The sequence below is a fragment of the Phlebotomus argentipes genome, unplaced genomic scaffold (assembly GCF_947086385.1).
Source record: "Phlebotomus argentipes unplaced genomic scaffold, Phlebotomus argentipes genome assembly contig_15, whole genome shotgun sequence".
Classification (NCBI taxonomy): domain Eukaryota; kingdom Metazoa; phylum Arthropoda; class Insecta; order Diptera; family Psychodidae; genus Phlebotomus; species Phlebotomus argentipes.
In genome coordinates, this window is record NW_026776181.1 from 790,222 (window position 1) to 808,838 (window position 18,617).

General features: G+C 41.3%; 1 protein-coding gene across 1 annotated transcript; it reads left to right on the forward strand.

The window, feature by feature from the left end:
* The first annotated feature begins 8,547 nt into the window (after positions 1-8,547).
* LOC132262077 (protein Wnt-10a) lies at positions 8,548-17,660 on the forward strand. Its single transcript, XM_059761214.1, has 6 exons — positions 8,548-8,724; positions 11,067-11,232; positions 11,293-11,371; positions 16,566-16,624; positions 16,692-17,331; positions 17,388-17,660. The coding sequence occupies exons 1-6, from the start codon at positions 8,660-8,662 to the stop codon at positions 17,573-17,575; spliced, it is 1,197 nt and encodes a 398-aa protein (XP_059617197.1). The 5' UTR covers positions 8,548-8,659; the 3' UTR covers positions 17,576-17,660.
* The last annotated feature ends 957 nt before the right edge of the window (positions 17,661-18,617 follow it).

Consider the following 18,617-nt stretch of genomic DNA (forward strand, 5'->3'; position numbering starts at 1 on the left):
AGAATCTCTCTGCTCTCCGCTGACATTACTTGGGGGATACTGACTGATGTCATTCCATTGCGAAGATAACGATGATTGTTACCTGTGTATGGGTCTTCTCGGGGGCCCTCCTCACCGTCGGCCCACCCCTCGTCTACGCGCGATGTGAAGATCGTCGTGTGGAGACGGCAGAAATTATGATAAATGTGTCATAACAGAGTCACAATTCACCTGAGACGCTGCCATAGCCACAAGAGATTCACCAAATCTCCCCGCGAGGCTCCTTGGGATAGACTAAAGGGCATCCCCTGGCACTTCTCGCGCGGGAATGTCAGCTCTTTTCATTACGGGTGGAATAAATTGTTTGAGGAATTTTTCCAGGCTCTGTCTGAGTGGGCAAAAAGTGGCCAGAAGAATCTTTCTTTGCCGGGAGACTTGGAAGAATCAAAATGAGGCAGTTTTTGTCCATTCCACATCCATTGCAAATCCCATGTCTTTTTGTCCATCTCCTCCATCATCCTCAACTGATCGTCCTTCCTCGCCCTGTCTCCGCATACAGGCCAAAAATTGACGATCCACCCCGCGATTTCTTCAGCTGAGAAGATCCGGAGGCAGAAAACGAGAAAAGAAGTTGTGAGAATACCAAAATTGCATTCAAAGTCAAACAAGAGGTGCAGCAAAAAGCGAGTGGCGAATACCATAAGACAATGCGCGAAGGAATGTCCACCACAATTTGATTGTCAAATCACTCTGAGGTCTGGACAATTGTCGCCTCTGTGTGAATCCACTGAGTTATGGGAATTGATGATGGAAGACTATAAATTGCCGCGACTAGAAATCCATCTCTTGATGCGCCAGCTTTGACCAGATGGTCATCATCGCGAGACCCCTACCTTGGCCCCTATCAGTGTATCCTTAAATGTCTCAAGCAGCCAGATACAGTGAGAGATTTAGATCGCTCGTGATAGTTCCCAGAGATATCAATTGGAATAGATCTCTCTTGTGTAAAACATTTCACATCGTGTTAGTGATGCCTCAGTTGATCGTACTATTTGCCTCTCATCTCAAAGCCTTCAAGTCCCATGTCTTGCCACCACGACAATTTTCGTCCATTCAGTGGCTATTGTTAATCTCATGTTTGTGTCTCATCTACGAATCCCTAGTGACTCTCTATGTCAGCAACGCGTTTCTCTCACTGATCTTCCGACTCGCAAATGAATCAAAATACGTGGACAGTGCGCGAAAGGGGTATTCATTATGTGGAATTGAGTGGCTGAAAATCTCGCGACAGAAGTCAAAGAACTATGAATCAGAAGCTATAAAGTGATAAAATGCTAATGTTAGAACAATATATAGATTCAAAGACTATGATATATGAAAAGAAGAATTGTTTCTGGACACTTTATTCGTGGAAAGAAATTTCAATTTCTGGTAAATCTAGTGAGAAGATTTTATTGTTCGATCTCTAGACTATTTTGCGTGACCTCTGAATTCACCTGTGGAGGAAGCGATTGAGGGGTAAATGTATGCAAAATGTTGTGCCCACACTGTCTCAATGGATGATAATGACCAAGGAGATCTCGATGGTGGAGCTCAGAGATTGATACCCACACACGGCAGCACAATTTTGCTATTTGGCATAATTAATTGAATTCTAATAGATATGTTTTTTTTCCTTTAGGAAGATTATTTCACTGACGGAGTTTAATGAACTTCCATTGTCACATTCTCGTCAGAATGGCTGTTTGGTGAATAGAGAGAATGAGACTTCTTTGCCACTCCATCGTATAGGCTTATTTATTGCACATTTTTCTCACAATATTATGTGGGAAACAGCCAAAGATTGCTGTCTCCTGACACTCTTGTCTTCCCCTTTTTACACACAACATCACCTTCTGATGGTTGGAGGTGTCTTCCCCGGGCCATATCCCAGGAATCAATTGTATGCAATAAAGAAAAACAGCTTTTAGCAATATTTTAGCACACTCCGCAGCCACACTCATCTTTTTTTGCTCTCTTAACCATTTTGTATATGATTGCATGTTGCTGGGCTCTTTTTTATGCTCACCTCCTCAGATGGCAGCTATTTTTGTGAGATGCCTCAATGGCAGTGGAGATTGTCTTAATTAGTCGGGATGAGTGTATAAGAGTTTCTCGGCGACTCCCAATATCTTTAATAAAATTAATGTTAACAAAAAGGCAAATGAGTGGTATCGTGCCATTTGAATGCCCGGCCATCCGGCTTTTTGGGTGGGCGGACATCTGATGATATGCACAGCAAACAGTTTTGCAATTTCAGCCACCACAATCCACAAATTGATGGCTGTGAGTGCATTAATTAACAGGTGTAACACTCATCCCGGCCGCTCCAGAGACGAGAGAGTCACCTTCCAAGATAGCCGCGCTCTCTCCCCAGTCTCCGCACCCTGTCATGGTGAAGAGATAAAGAGTGGAATCTGTGGAATGCAATTAAAAAATGATTAGCGAAAACGATATATTTTTTAATCGTTGAAGATATTTCCGCTTATCCGTTTCACTACATTATGATGGTGAATCCTGGTTGAAACAAAACCACACAGAGATCGAAACCATTGGAAATACCACAATTTAATGCCATTGCTTTTCAAACACGTAGCGCGCAGAGATGTTTCACGCAAATTGAAGTTCATTCAGACGAGAAAAGACGTGTAATTATAGAAAATATTGTTACACAAGTTTGGCAATTATTAAGTTTTGGAAATTGCTATTATTCCCATTGGGTATTTTACTTGTGATCTTGTGTGAAAACTGCAAAAGTTTTCAATTACGTTTTATTCTCATTCAAGAAATATTAAAGTAAATGGCATGAAAAACTGTTATAATTCAATAATAAACGTAAGGATAATTCGGTGTCTCTTAATAAAAACCTCCTGTTTAGTTTAGATACTAGATGCCAGCGAACATTAGAACCGTGTTCGATTAACCGGCAGGCAAGAAAGAAGAGACAAAAGCAAGAGGTAGCAGAAGAAGCCACTGGAGGAGAAAAAGTTATGGAATTTGTGAAACCATACGCGGGATAAACATATTACATTTGATAATGTGGACAGTTTCAATAAAATTTATCGCTCTAATTAACATAACAGGTAGCTCTCCAACACACAGTTTGATTTCATTTATTAATGAGGGACCCAATTCTGACTCATTGTACTGCTGATTATTAATAACCTTTTACTTTTAAAGGTTCTCTCTGTCGACTCTTTTTCTTCTCACTGTCTTCTTAATGCATGCTCATCTCATGGCGATGAATCCACTTCGGAGACCGCGGATTGAGATGAGATCTCTTCGCTTCACATAATAATTTTCTTGTCGCACTCATAGTGGTGTCTGCAGATGGGGCAAATGGCTTATGGGCGATTTAATGTGACTCTTTGAAAAGTGCAAGTAATTTTATCGATATTTCGAATGAGTCTTCAGAGGCAGTTTCTCCCGTCTCTTTTTGTCTTCCTTGGAATTTGTCCAAGATAAAATATTATGTGGTGAGAGATGTTTGAGGAAATTTTCTCACACGATCGAGGTGAGATTTTTCTCATTGCACAGAACGCACACAAAAAAATTGAGGCATTTTACTTCGAGAGAAGTAAAGGAATTTTTGCCAGTAATTTCCCATCAAAAGGAGATGACCCTTTTCACCACCGCCTTCAGCCTCGGCATCGCTGCCATGTGAGAAGTGTGGTGCGAGTGGAGAAGTGGCGGAAAGGAATAACGATATAGCGCCATTAGATTTCACATACTTATTGAAATGTGTCAGATTTTCATCAAGACGCTATCTTGTGGCGTTCTTGCAAGATCTCTCCGCAGAGCTACCATGTAATTTGTAGAGCCAACACATTATCTCTATCTGTATCTCTTAATCTCTCAACATGCCCATATAATTACAATCTCTGCACACTATCTCGTGTGATCTGGGTGTTTTCTCATATATGTGAAGATCACCAGAAAATATTCCCATTAAAATCATCTCATTTTTGTTTTATCATCTCTTCCTCATTTAATGCCAGTATCGCAAATCGCACATTCTCTAACAAATTTTCTGCAAGAATCACTGAAATATGTTGGAAAACATGTGACCTAGAGAAGTGGCGAGAGAAACATTATTAAATTTGTGGTGTGCGCGTTGAAATGCAAATTAAACAATTTCATGGTGATCTTAGGTACATATGAAATGCAGAGGCGAAATGCAGATAACGTCTCGCATACAATTTTCATTGTTTATTTTCCCTTCAATCCATCGATTGCAGCATAATCAATTTACTGCAATAACGATAGCAATTTTCTCAAATATATCCCACCCATATTGTGCCAATAAATGCTCTTCTGAAAGATGTTTACTTCCATCTTTCAGATAATTTCCATAAATACCAGACTTTGTATCGTTGATTATTTGTGAAGAGCATTTTAAGGTGAAGGAAAATTACAATTTGGACACTTCTAGTGTATCATCTTGGGCAATTTGATTGGAATAGGAAAACAAAGAAGTGATCAATGTGTTCTTGTCAATTTATTAGGTTCGGTTTTCGTTAATTTCTCGATATTCTCGGCTAATACATTAATAATAAAAAAAAACATCTCTATCATTAATGCTATTAAGGGAAGAAATTTGTTGAAAAATTACCACAATCTGCTCATATATCATAAAGAAACCTCGACAATCCTCTACGAATTCACCCCGCAGGCCATGAATTACATCCCAGCATTACTTTTCCCATATGTTCTTCATGGATCGCAAATAAGCGTGTCAAAGTAATTCATGTGAAATGTTGAACTTTTGAATGCAGCGAGAAACATTGTCATTTCTCCTCCAGTATCTTTCGTGAAAGAGATCTCCGGAGGCTCTCAGAGCCATGGGTAAAGCGTGGTTGAGACCTACCTGATCGTTTTGGATGTAATATCATTGTTGTAACATTAACACCCGCTGTGTAACATTTTCATTTGTGTCGATCAGCATGGAACACACACTGGTGAGAACAATGAAAATGCTGTTTGTGGGGGCTGTGAACTCTTGCTCACCCAACATCTTCCGCCAGCCTGAAAGAAGTGGCAAATGGAGAAAAAATCCGTCCACGGTGGAGATTCTGCAAAGAAGCCGAAGATAGGAGTACCTCACTAAAGACATTTTTCACAGTGATTAATTGTCCACCCGGGAGAGATGCAAGTTTATGCCGACCGAGTGTATCGCCAGAGAGTCTGAAGGTGTTGACACTAATCGCGAATGGTGAAAATTTGTTGGATAATTAATTAACATATATTTCGGGGTGTTTTGCATGGCTCACATATTCAGACTGAGGGACACATTCTCGGGGCGCACAGATGATGATGAGGAATGTGCGGTGGACCTCCCAAGTCGTGAAATTGCAAATTCATCCCGCAATCGTGGTCTGAAGTTTCTGTTCTTTTTATTTCGCGCGCTTATGTAGGAAAATCCCTCAAGGCTTCATGCGCACAACACCCATCTCGCGATGCACTGGGTGTTCCTCTTCGTGAGAGAGAGAGACTCAGCAGCTTTTTCGAGAGGCATCAACTTTCGAGTGTCTCAATTGTTGTTGATGGAGAGAAAATTCACTCCATATGCGATAATTATGGTCCTTGAAACACCACCAATGGCTGCGTACATTGAATTAACCCATGGCAGTGCACTGCTTGCATTCTTGCCACGCAAAGGACAACTCAATTTGCCAGTGTCACAAATTTCAGCTTTCGATTTAATTGATCTGTCTCTGTTCGTTGTTCACCTGAAACGTGCTAATTTTTGGCAATCATGCGAAGTGCCGCAATTCAGGAATACATATCCATATGTTATAATATGCACAAGCCGCTACGAGCACACAGGTCCAAATTGTCTTATGCAATGTCTCACCTCTGGCGGTTTCTTAACGATATTCACGTCTCTCATGGTGATCTTAGCGGTATTAATATGCCAAAGTTTTTCCACTGTCGTCAATTAATTCATTAAATCTAATAGCGAATAATTGCGCCACGATGGTGCGAACACTAATCACAATTATCATTAAGCATCATCGTTGACTCTGTGCATGGTATTATATCCATATGAAATGCTCAAAAGGTGGGTTTTTCTCGCGCTCGCTCGCACTTTTTCCAGCCAAACCACACGCAGAAGCATAAAAGGAGATTGATGTGTTTCATTCTGCAGTTTATGACTGTTAATTCGACAGCGGGACTGCAGGGGAGGTAATTTTTGCGAGAGTGGCCCACTATGGAGGGCCATCAGCATCCACAGCTCATAAAAGTCCGCGCTTCTGGCGGAACATTTGCGGGACGTTGTGAAATAGCGCGATGAGAACAAATTTTTATTATTTGGGGAATGTGTGTTGGGTTGGAGGGAATGGGAAAAGAAGGCAAAAAGAGAGACACTTTGTCCACGGGAACTCATATCCACATTCTCTCATGATAAACTCCGCCCAACCTGTGGAATGGATCTGCCAAGATACGCCTACAACCAACACACTGCCAAGTGCATTACACTTTCATCCAGCGCTTATCGGATGGTGTGGAGAAACTCGAGAGAGAGACGTATGATGATGGGAAAATACTCTCTCTCTCACCTGTTGGTCCCTCTCACGCGAGGGTGTTGGAGCTTTTTCACCACATAAAGCTCTCGTGCTCGAAGAGGAGACGCCGTTCTGAGAAAATAGCGTTAAATAACGTGAATAGGGTGAATTATTTATAAAAACACACACGAGAAACACTGAGGCTAAAATTATCACTCAATTATCAAGCATGAATAATTATAATAATACGCCTGGGGAACGCAATACCTCACACAAACGTTTAGCATGTGAAAATAGAGTGATAAATAGTGCACTTTTCCCACCAATTACGCACAATGATTTCCACTGGCTGATGCATGCTCTTAAAACTAGATCCTGATCGTGGACTCTGCATCTCACGAGATACGTCGTCATTGCTTCGTTTCAGGTGAAATCACGCATCTTCACAATCGAAGTGAAATTTACACATCAAAATATTGACACATGCACGAGATGTGGAGGTGAGTTGGGATCCCAATATCGCGAGATGCAGGAAGACACAGTGATGGAGAAAAAAGAGCCCAACACTCAAACATAGAAATGAGTTCATATTTGAATATGAATGACAATAATGCGTGGGAAAAAATTAGAAAATCAAATAAAGAGTTTGTCACTAAATGTGTTAATAGTTATTTTGTGTCGCACCTGAGTTACATTATATCCACAAAGAAGACCAAAAGGTGGGGATGGCCAGTGTTTGCAGATGATGACAAAAAGACTCTGGGTGGACAAGGTGAGATGAATGGGAAGAAAACTGCCATATCTATATTGCTAATTATCATCTCCACGGACTTTAAGCTATGAGAGATGCAAGGAGCGAAGGTCTGTGGAAATACGTTTGTAAATAAATATTACGCGTGTTGGAGAAAGAAGTGCAGTTACTCCGCGAAGACATTCCACCATAAAAAACACAAAGGCTTGAAGAATTTTCTCGTCACCTCCACAGAAAGCCAAAAGAATCAAGTGAACTTTTGATGATGGGAATCATCTCCGAAAATCCCCGCTTCAAGAGTCACGATGCACTCTCAACCCCTTCAAAGTGAGCTTCTCTCTTCGATCAAAGAATCATCACTGAAAGGGTGCTGCCGATTAAATCAAGTACAAGGGAATGCAGAAGTGAATAAATCACATTGTCGGCACTTTTTGCACCATCACAGTTTATTTCATCTCGAGTGCTTATTTTGAAGATTAAAGATTTTCCGAAGGGTTCAAAAGACCCTCTCCGCCACGAACTCGCCCTCGCCTTTCCATTTAAATGTGAAAATGTTCATGTGTTTTGAATTTTGTGCGCAATACCTTTGATTCCAAGTTTGATTCAATGAAATTTACCTTTAGATCGGCGAATTTGTTTCTTTTGATGTACTAAGAAGGTCAAAGGAAAGATCCGATTATTTGGACATTTATTGAGTGTAATTTCGTGGAAAATATAGGCAAATACTTCATGCTTGTATTTCACCTTTCAGTGCCTATATACATATATCACCTAGAGTGCCTTCTCTAGGCTAGAGTTGTGACACAAAGTCATATCTTATCACGGTGTGATATTCCGCAAAGAAAACTCCACCTTCAATACCAACTTACCTTCAAAATAGCCCGAGAGAGAATCTGAGAGAGAAACAAGAGTTTGAGCATCACCCCTTTGTATATTGCTCTGCCCCTTTCCACCCCTAGTCAGTGAGTTGGTCACGATTGCGCAGATCTCTACCCCAATTAGTCATTCATTCGCATCACGCGACAATTGATTCCCTTGGCTATTTACACATGCACAAACCATCGAATCTGCCTCTCTCTCTTCAGCGTTAGAGGAAATATAATGTGAATGTGATGAGATCTTTCAATATTGTTACTTCCCAGAGACGCTCGAGAGTTGACGGCATGAGCATGTGCCTCTCTTTGGCTTCTTTGCCCATCAGTTCACCTTTTTTCCAAGCGCCAACCATACACATCATGACTTTCGGACCGTGATTTCAGCATCCTTCTGCGAGTGGTAGTGTTGTGAAATTGCAAGGAATGATGGTGAAACATCCAGTGAAAATGTTTCAGTGAGAAAGTTTGTGGAAAAATACTGGGTGACATTTCCTTCTCGGGAAGGAGACATGAATTATTGGAAAAATCTTCTGTGGAACTTTGTTCTTGTACTCTCCCTCATCCTCGTCACAAGGTAAGAGAACCTGGACGAAAAAAAGCTAAACAGAGAGTTGAGATGGGAACCGCACGGGAAAAAAAAACATATGATGGAATTTCAACAATTTTGTCCAATGTACGATTAAATATATTTATGATACCCACGGTTTTGCACTGAAAAATATCGAGACATTGGCATTTTTTGCCAAACTTGGTCATTCATCACACTGTATCAAGGTTGTCTGTCATGCCCCAACTATTATTAGTTTGAATATAGGAAAAAAACAGCGATTTTCAGATCATCTGCAGAAATTCATCAGTCGTCTGGTATTTTAATCTAACTGCCTCCCCTTCACAGATAATCTTCTTTGTGAGTTTCCGGTGAATTCTCCCAAAGGTTAAATGGCTTAAATGTGGTAAAAAATATCTCTGTGGCCTTACAAATAACATTTGATCCACATAGATTTGCTGTCTTTTCATTCATAGAGACAATTTAGGACAAGGAATTCTCTGAAAGACGGTTTAAACTGCCCTAATTGTGATGAAAATGTTATCAAGAATGTGACTTGTACTCTAATTTATATACATATAGAATGCATAAGAGACCAAAATTACTGACCGGGCATAAAAAAATAAGCGCCACTCCGTATCAGTGAATAAACGGCCAGAAGAAGTGGAGGAAGACTCAGACAGACGGCTCCCAATTAATAAAATTGGGAAGGTAAAAAGGAGGTCTTATCAGTGAAATTAAGATGAGAAAAAAAGTTGAATGTATTGCGATAAAGGGAATAAAATACGATTTGATGGACTATTTTCTCCCGTTGTCTCACAATGCCTTGAGGCATGCATTTTCCTCAGAAATGGTTCATTGTTTCAGTGTGGCTACGGAAGTTGCCAATGTGAGGAAGTGAAGTCACGTACTCCATTCTCATTGACAATTTTCTGTGGAAGGAATTGTGAATGAATTGTCCGGCGTCTAGAATCCCAGGAGAAGTGATCTTGGCCATTTATCTTAATAGTCCGAAAGAGCTTGAGAGGGCAAAGTGGTAGTGCTGATGGACTGCAATGTCGCAGTGAATGTGTCTTAAAATCTTACGTGAGTCCCAAAAGTTGGCAATTGAGCCATGGCAGAATTATTCACAAAGAGATAGAGATGAGCGGAGATTGTGTGAGATGCTCAGAGAATTCTTGTGACTTGGAGCAAATTTGCAACAAGTTTGCGATGGAATGGACAAAAAAAGAGATCCCCAGAAATCGATTTTTAATTTGATCATCCAAATAAAAGCGGCAATAGGGGAATTTTCCCACGATCAACTATAGAAATGTCTGTCTTGTTCTTGCACCACTAATTGGAGGAGCATCTCGTTCTTTGGGAACGCAAAAAAGACACTCTCGAGTGCTGATAATGACAAAATGGAATTCATACGATTCTGTATATGTCATCACACTGAACCAAATTGCCGAGAATCTCTCTGGCCATCCTCATTTTTGCATTCCATTTGAGAAATAGCTCGAGAGACTCCCAGAGATCTTCCTTCGGTGCACCCAGAGACGAATGAGAATGCATTCCTTAGGGTTTCTATTATTAATTTTTGTGTAATCTCCCCACCAGCAGAAATTTTTCTGTATGATAATGGGATCTTAAGGCATTGTGAGGAATTTTTCACACGCATTTCATTCGCTGGTGAAATTCGGGGAAAAGAGGCTCTCCCCGGAGTCGCAGAATTTCCAAGGATCACAAGCCAAAGGGTTTAAATTTCCATGTAACCATGGAGAATCTCAACCTTAGCTCGTGTCTTTCCGCTAAAACAGTGACTCACCAGCACGTGTGTGTGCACGAAAAACCACTATTGACATAACTAAGAGGGAAATTTTCCCATCCTGTGCCATAACATCAAAGGGATGCAAAATAATTAGTATAGTAATGAATTCAAGAGATGGGGGTTGTCAAGAGCGAAGAACAGGCAAAAACCAATGTTTCATTAGCGCAAGCAGAAAGCAGGCTTGAGAGACATCATCAGGAGAGGTGAAGATGACAATTGACTATCTTTCACTCTCGCAGCAGGCGAGAATTCACGTGGAATTTCGTCGATGAATGCATTAAAATTAATTAATATAATTAATTGCATCCAATTGGGAACACAGGAAAGTCATTTGGGTGCACCGCATTAAATTGAGAGAATGAGAAGCTGCGCGAGATTTAAGAGTGTCGAGTTACACTCGATGTTCTTGGACATTTTTCCATCGCTTTTGGCCACAGAGCCAGTGATAAAAGATGTCACACACCTGAATTATTCTCCTTCACACCTCTGAGGCCTCGCGTGGCGAATGTGGGGACATTTTTTCTGCATCTCATCCGGGCCTTTCTCTTCTCACCAGCAGCATCAACGTACCGACACTCTTGGATATGAGAATCATTCAGACAACATGCAGAACTATTCCGGGATTCACGAAGGAGCAAATTGAGCTCTGCCTGCGAGCGAATGACGTCACAATGGCAGCTCTCGATGGACTCGAATTGGCCATTCAAGAATGTCAGAATCAGGTAAGGAAGAGTTGCATTGGGGTTCACGGAAATTTTTCAATTAACCATCATTTTGGACAGTTTCGCTGGCACAGATGGAATTGTTCGTCTCTCAGCAACAAAAGTCGAAATCCTTACGCATCGAATCTCCTGAAAAGAGGTAGGAATTGCTTTTATTATTAACTATATTGTAGTGCACTAACGAAGACGTTGAGAGATTCATTTTGAAGTCGTTGAGTAAAAAGCAAATGTCTCGAGATGGAGGTTTTCAATAAATCCCCAGCCTTGTGATCTCATCGTTTAAGCTACGATACAATAAAACAATTCTTTTTTCCTCCACATGCATTACATTGTTGCAAAATCACAATCTAGTAAAATCTTCCACTGACAAAGCCATCATTACTCACTCAACGGGGCAGATTCATATATTTTTCGCAGTGGAAACTGCCGAGGGAAAAGCACACAAGGCGGGGGCATAAGCTCGAGGCGGAGGATTCCGTCTAATGGGCTTTCACGCGGGCTGTGGAAAAAGGCAATAGTGATCAATAAATTCCAGTTTACGAGGAGTTACAATCGTATAATTGGCATTATTAGCTATGCAAACAATTATCCAATAAATTTCCATTCAATTCGTGGCTTCTGTACTTGTCTGCACGCCGCAATTAATTTGCAATAAAAAAGCAAATTGAATTACTTGTCTATAAATGCAACATGCACTCGCAATATTTATTGCTTGTGACACACACACACCGATGTGTGCATGGTGTCTGCTGATTCGATGACAATTGCAAATGATCATTCATCAATTAAATCAAATCACGAGCGTGCGGTTGTGCACTTCTTGTTAGCTCAGAGAAAATATCCTGGGAATGGGAGAAAGACACCCCGGGCAAGGCAAAGGCATTGCGGAAATTGAGTTATTCAATTCACCGCTGCGTAGAGAAATGCTCGTGCAACTCCAAATGAGATGAGTTAGACAATAAATTCCGCAATCACACAACATTTAGCACTGATGGGGAATTTTTCAGGAGATGCTCACAATCAAGCTCTGTCTTCTTTGCCGCTTCCAGCTGACAGAGGCGACAAACGTCTTCTCCAGGTGGCAAAACCATTCAGTGTGGTTGCGAAGATGGAGGAGAAGAAAGGAATTAATTGTGATCTAGAACGAATTGTCATTGTTTTGTATGGACGAGTGTTATTCAATGGGAATTTCTTCATCGCTTTATGGCGCAAAAGTATTCAATGTTTTCCATGATGTGGTGAGAAGAATGCAGTTTATATGGACAGTATTCAAGAGCTTTCCATATATTTTGGTTGAAGAGAGCACGGAAAAGTTCTGGTCAGAAAATCCCACCGTGCGCGGATAATTGTTCATTTTCGAAGAATGCCTTTCATTTGCTCATGCATTACAAATAATTGGGATTTCTTCTGTCCCACAGCGACGCAGAGTTGCGTCTGAACGGAACGTTCAGTGTGTCACTCTGACCACTCTTAGCCACATTTTAATTGATCACCACAAACGAGGAGAGGCAAATAATCATGGGAAATGTGTGACACTTTGGACAATCACGGGAGACACGTGAGGGAAGCTGGGGAGAAAAAGAGCACAAAGAGGCGAAAGAAGGAAAAATTCCTCGATCGAAGGGGAGCCACATCTCTCAAGAGATGCACAAAGAAGTGTCCCATGATGGAGCAAAACAGAGGCGCGCTCTTTCGGATTCAGGCTTCTTCATCAGCCTCACCGTGCATTGTTGGGTCAAAAGAAACGACACGATGGCAGAGCGACTGTGGACGTAGAAAAAGTTGTCCAGCAGACATTCAACTCACTGTACTTGTCAAAATTCACAAAAACCAATAAAATTATGGCTCACCTTCTCCAGCCTCGGATCTTCTTGCGTCTCCGTCCAGAGAGAATAAAATCACCCATAGCAATGCTCCTGTATCGACTTTGATATTGTTTTTAAAGTGGTTTTTTCCGTCATCCAACGCATATGACTTTTTCTCTCTCTTTTTCCCCAGTGCAATCGCCACGAGAATCTTCGGGTTTTCTGGAGTCCAAAATAACGCTGCAGAAATAATTCCTACGCGGCCCAAGTCATCACTATGAGTTTAATAATTCTCCGAGGGGTTGATTAATTTCACATCTTCAATCCAAAACAGAAATTCCCACTGAGGTAAATGGCCAGCGAAAAGCTGCCATACAAAAACTCCTCAAGATGTGCATTGTAAAGTTCACACAATTTAATATCATTTAGCCATGCTATAAAATGCCTGAGAATTGATTCACCCCTTTGATATTTTATAATGCTGCCATCCATCCTTCTTGCTACTCTTGAAAAATTTATTTCATGTTTTTTCTCCTCACTCTTGCACACTGCAAGAGAGAATTCCTTCTGCGCAGAACCTTTACTTTTCTTCTTTGGGAATATGCAAGGGATTCTGTGCTGAAAGAAATATTTTGAAATTAGCACAAGTTTCGAGATCGAGGGGTTTTTTCGTGTGGAGAAAAACAGTGAAACATTCCACAGTGAATCGAAAAGTAACAGAGAAACATTGCATGATAAAAGGGAGAAAAGTGAGATTGAGATTTGGTGTTAATTAATGACACATCTTTTATTTTGCCAACTGCACACTGATAAAGCTCTTTTCTCTCCAACTTCCACCGTGCCTGTTGAAGATACTAAAGGAATGACTCTCAGAATAAATGTGCATTAATGTACCATCATTCTTCACCAAATTATACGCAAAAGGCGAAGGTGCTTTCAGACTTTGCGTACACTTCATCCCTCATGGTTATTTTGTATTTTATATCTGACTATTTTTCAGATGGCAAACTAGACATAGCGTAGTATGCCTTGAAGGGTTTTGTGAGTTGATAAAATTATTTTTAATTAGCGCAAATTCTTCTGTACTTGCGTTTACTGTGGTACATCCAGCACATCAAATTTATCTACCTTGTCGATTCTTTGAATGCCTCACTAGATACTGGCGAGCACAATTATTTCCCTCAAAAACATATCTGCCGGTGAATCGTCTTGTGAAAATATCCAACGAGTAGTATTTAATTTAAATAGCGATAAACTGACACTGTTGATATTGATATATGAAATAAATCTCTGTGCGCTGGGAGCTGCTGTGTTGTCAGCAAGTCTTCCAGGGAGACGACAGGCCGCGGCATCGGAGTGCAACCTCCGGCACTTTTGCATTAGATTTAAACACAAATACAGCCGTGTTCATATATCCAACCAATCGCTCTGCGGATGGCGCAGAGCATCAATTATGCGAGGAGGCAGCATTGCTTGAATTCGTAGGTGGTATTTTAGTCATTAGTACTTGTATTAATTGTCCATTTGTCAGTAAATCTCCGCCTCATTGGCACTTCTTCGCTCACTGCGAGTCGCACTCTTCTTGAGTCTCTTCAGGTGCACGAAATGGTAATGAAATCGCATACTGAAAGCGCACACACGCGGGCAGAGAAATGCAAATTGTACACCATCATCTGTGCCAATCGCATGGCAAATTGATTTCACATGACTCCTGCCCATCCTCATCAATTGTCTTTCAGGATGGTGGAGTGTTCGAATTTGTCAAAAGCGACCCGCGTGTTCAGCACAATTTACAATGTTGTGAATAAAAGTATCGCCCATCCATCCATCCGTCTTTCGTGGCTTGTCTTTTCTCCGGCTCTCCTTGCCATTCATCCAGCCTTAATCCCACACAATGCCCTCTCTCCACGCGCCCAGAATAAATGGAATCACTACTCTTATGGTAATGAAGAAGTTAAAGCCAAACTCACCCATCAATTGAATGTCTCATGTCCATCTTGCTCGCTCAATGTCACTCACATGGCGGCAAAATGCACTCTTTTGCCCCAGAGAAATTTGTGGCAATCGACTTGATCATTTGCATCCGCACAGTGATCGACAATTTGCAGATGGCAAGGAAGTGACATCAGCCGTTCTCGATACTTGACGAGACGTTGAATACTTACACTGATCTAATCAATTTATCGCCAATTTACGTGCAGCTCAACTATTTTATTTGCCCTTTGCTACCTACCTGACGTACACACCGTCATCCCGACTTTGTCACTCACCACTGATCGGCTTCTCACCCAGTCAACATGAAGGAATATCAACAATGCTACCATTTGTGAATATTTCCTTCATTCACATTCTACAGGCTGTCGCTAAATAATAGTGACAGTGTAGGGAATTCACCACAGCTCGTAGTGCTTTCTATCCCAATTTAACAACTTGAATTTTCGTATGCTCTCATAAATCTCTAACTAAGTGTTGTGAAGATTAAAGGTGATTGAATTGGAAAGATATTCAATGCATCAACATATCGGGAGATTGCGAATTCTCGCTTCTCGTTATCGCAGATCCCGGGCAATGGAAGTCCTTGTTGCATTGGCAATGAAGAGGAAGATCACTGGCGAATATACGCACAACATTAAAAGAGAGTTTTACATGGACTGTAACTGCATGTTTCTCTCTCTCTCTCTCATGTTTATGTTTTCCCTCCCAATCAATTTTTCTCTCTATTCCATCGATTACCGCATTTAATTCTACCCTTGATCGCGATCGGACGATCACTCCGAGACAGTGAATATAATGTCTGCTCATTCTGGGATAAATTTTAATGTCAACTTGAACTCCACATGGAAAAGAGATCCCCGAGAATGCCTTTTCACACACAGCAACACCGTAAAATGTCTTATTGCAATGCAAATTGTACAGAGATCGGGAGCCATCGATTGAACGATTGCTGATCGATATCCAATCTGTCCAGCGACAATTCGATTTAGTGCCTCCAGAAATGTAATTTATGTTCTTATTTCCCATTGATGCAATCCCCACAGTGACAGGCGAGGATAAATTATGTGCCCAACATTGCATATATCGCGATATGCACGTCTTGTGGTTGATTTGCAGGGACAGAAGACATCGCGAGGAGAGATTTCAATGTGCAATCATGGGGCGTGCAACAAAAGCATTTCGTCGGGACAATGCTGCCCTCTCTTCTCGTTCTTTCGGGGTTCCCGTGAGACGATATAGGCATCATTAGTGGATGGGACAATTGTATTCACGACTCTTGAAAGCCATCCTTTTCTTCTGCTCTTTCCTTCACTCTGATTGCCACTGCAATTGCCACAACTCTGAACTGTTTGTCTCACGATGAGAATCTTTTAATTACCGTCAAATTCATTTGAAATTTCATATTGATATTCTCTCTCTTTTCCATCTGTCTGCTCATCCTTTTGCTGCCCGATGAAAGATTTGTGATCACTGCCGACGATCTCACTGATCGCTGAGCTGATGATTGTTTACTGATCTTATGTCTTTTTTCAGGATACAGAGAAAGCGCCTTTGCGTACGCAATTGCGGCCGCTGGAGTGGCTCACAATGTGGTAAGAATATTGAAGAAAAATTCCAATAATATGTGAATTTTGAAACCCTTCTCATAATCACTTCTAGGCAAAAGCTTGTAGTCAAGGAAAGCTTCTGTCTTGCGGTTGTGATCCATCCATTAACCGTCGCGGTCTCAGCAAGTATCTGAGAGAGTCCGTGATTGAAGATCGCACCCTGAATTCAGTCAATTCCATCGATAAGCAGAATATTCGGTCTCGAATGGCGCATCGTTGGAAGTGGGGTGGATGCTCTCACAACATGGACTTTGGGGAGGAATTCGCTGAGCTCTTCCTGGATGTCCGAGAGCGCGGCGGTGACATTCAGTCCCAAATAAATCTGCACAATAATCGTGTTGGCAGGCGAGCAGTGGCCAACAACATGATCATCCGCTGCAAATGCCATGGAATGTCCGGAAGTTGTCAGTTGAAAACTTGCTGGCGATCGGCACCGGAATTTTCAGTCGTTGGAAGAGTACTGAAGCAGCAATTTAGGAGGGCTGTTCTTGTGGATCAGTCGAATATTGGGAACGGACCTCCAATGGTTGTTGTGAGCCATAAGAACAAGAAGAGGCGAAAAAATAGGCCATCGAGGAAAACGCCAGCTGGACGAATGTACAACGGGGGGCTGAGAAAGCTGGAGAATTCTCTTTTCTACTATCAGAGATCACCGAATTTCTGCGAGAAGGATTCCAACTCAGACATTCCAGGTGAAAACTTCGCAAATTATCGCATGTTCAGATTAAACAATCATAGACGTTAACAGGAACAACTGGGAGGAGATGCAACAGAACGAGCTCTGGGAATGACGGATGTGCTTCTCTCTGTTGTGGCCGCGGCTACAGCTTGATCCGCGAGCAGAGAGTCGAGAGATGCCATTGCAAGTTCCACTGGTGCTGCTTCGTCGAGTGTCAACGTTGCGACGTCGAAGAGTGGATCAGTATCTGCAACTAAGTCTCGGAAATTTGTCTAAAGAATCAGTATTACATCTATTTAGTCTTATTTAATCATGTGAAAAGAGTGAAAATAAATGTTAGAAGAGAACAATCGGATCAGAAGTCGTCTCATGAACTTTTACTTCAAAGAGAGTTTTTGGGAAAAATCAATGGACGAACCTTTGCTAAGAGTTTCCTAAAAAATCCTGCTATAATTTCCCTGAATACATCCGTAATTATCTTCTTAAAGTCTTATTTAGAAATTCTTCCTTATTGCACAAGGTTTTGAAAAGGACTAAAGGGAAAAAAGCAGTGAAAATGAAAAGAACAGAAGACAGCTCAAGACTTATTCATTGCACATCTCACACGGCTAATCAGGCAGAAAATTGTTCGATAACAATCTTAATCCTGAAATCCCCTGGAAGACAGATCTCAGGTCGAGACATGACCATTGACGGCCTTTGGTGTGATGATGAGAGTGAATGAACACTGCCAAATGTGCTCATTTGTTTCCTGGGTATAATTCACTTCTGCATTGCAGAGAGACACAATTGTCCAGATGAATCTCCAAACGAGCACCTCCTCCTTGGCAAACAATACCGAAGAGATCACTTGCTGTCGGTGTGTTGTTTGAAGACAAATTAAATTCAATCAACGAAACGTTAAGAAATGCTTTTGTTCACTTTGAAGGTGAATTTGACATGGATACTCCACCTTTTGAACACTTTCCTCACATACACAGATTGAGGGATTGGATTAGCAAAATGCCTCTCTATTCTCTCTTCGTCATTTATGGAGTGTAATATTCTGCGGCCCAGCCAAGATGAGGAGAAGATGTCCAAGTGTATGTTTTGTGAATGAAACATACCCTGAATGAAAAATATAATTCGAATTCTAGAATTTATGTGAAAACACTGGATTTTCCAATTAATAAACTTGTCCGCTTAGTTGCTAATATTTTCTAATTCCCTTTGATGGTGTTTCGTAGGAAGCGTTGGGCACATTTTCTCATACACCCTGACCTGGCGACCACTTTTATGGCTTCACGAAGAAATCGAAAT

Coding starts and splice junctions, on each gene's coding strand:
- LOC132262077 (XM_059761214.1), top strand. CDS start 8,660: ATGAATTATTGGAAAAATCTTCTGTGGAACTTTGTTCTTGTACTCTCC. Junction 11,372..16,565: donor ATCGAATCTCCTGAAAAGAG/GTAGGAATTGCT, acceptor GTCTTTTTTCAG/GATACAGAGAAAGCGCCTTT. Junction 17,332..17,387: donor TTCCAACTCAGACATTCCAG/GTGAAAACTTCG, acceptor AGACGTTAACAG/GAACAACTGGGAGGAGATGC.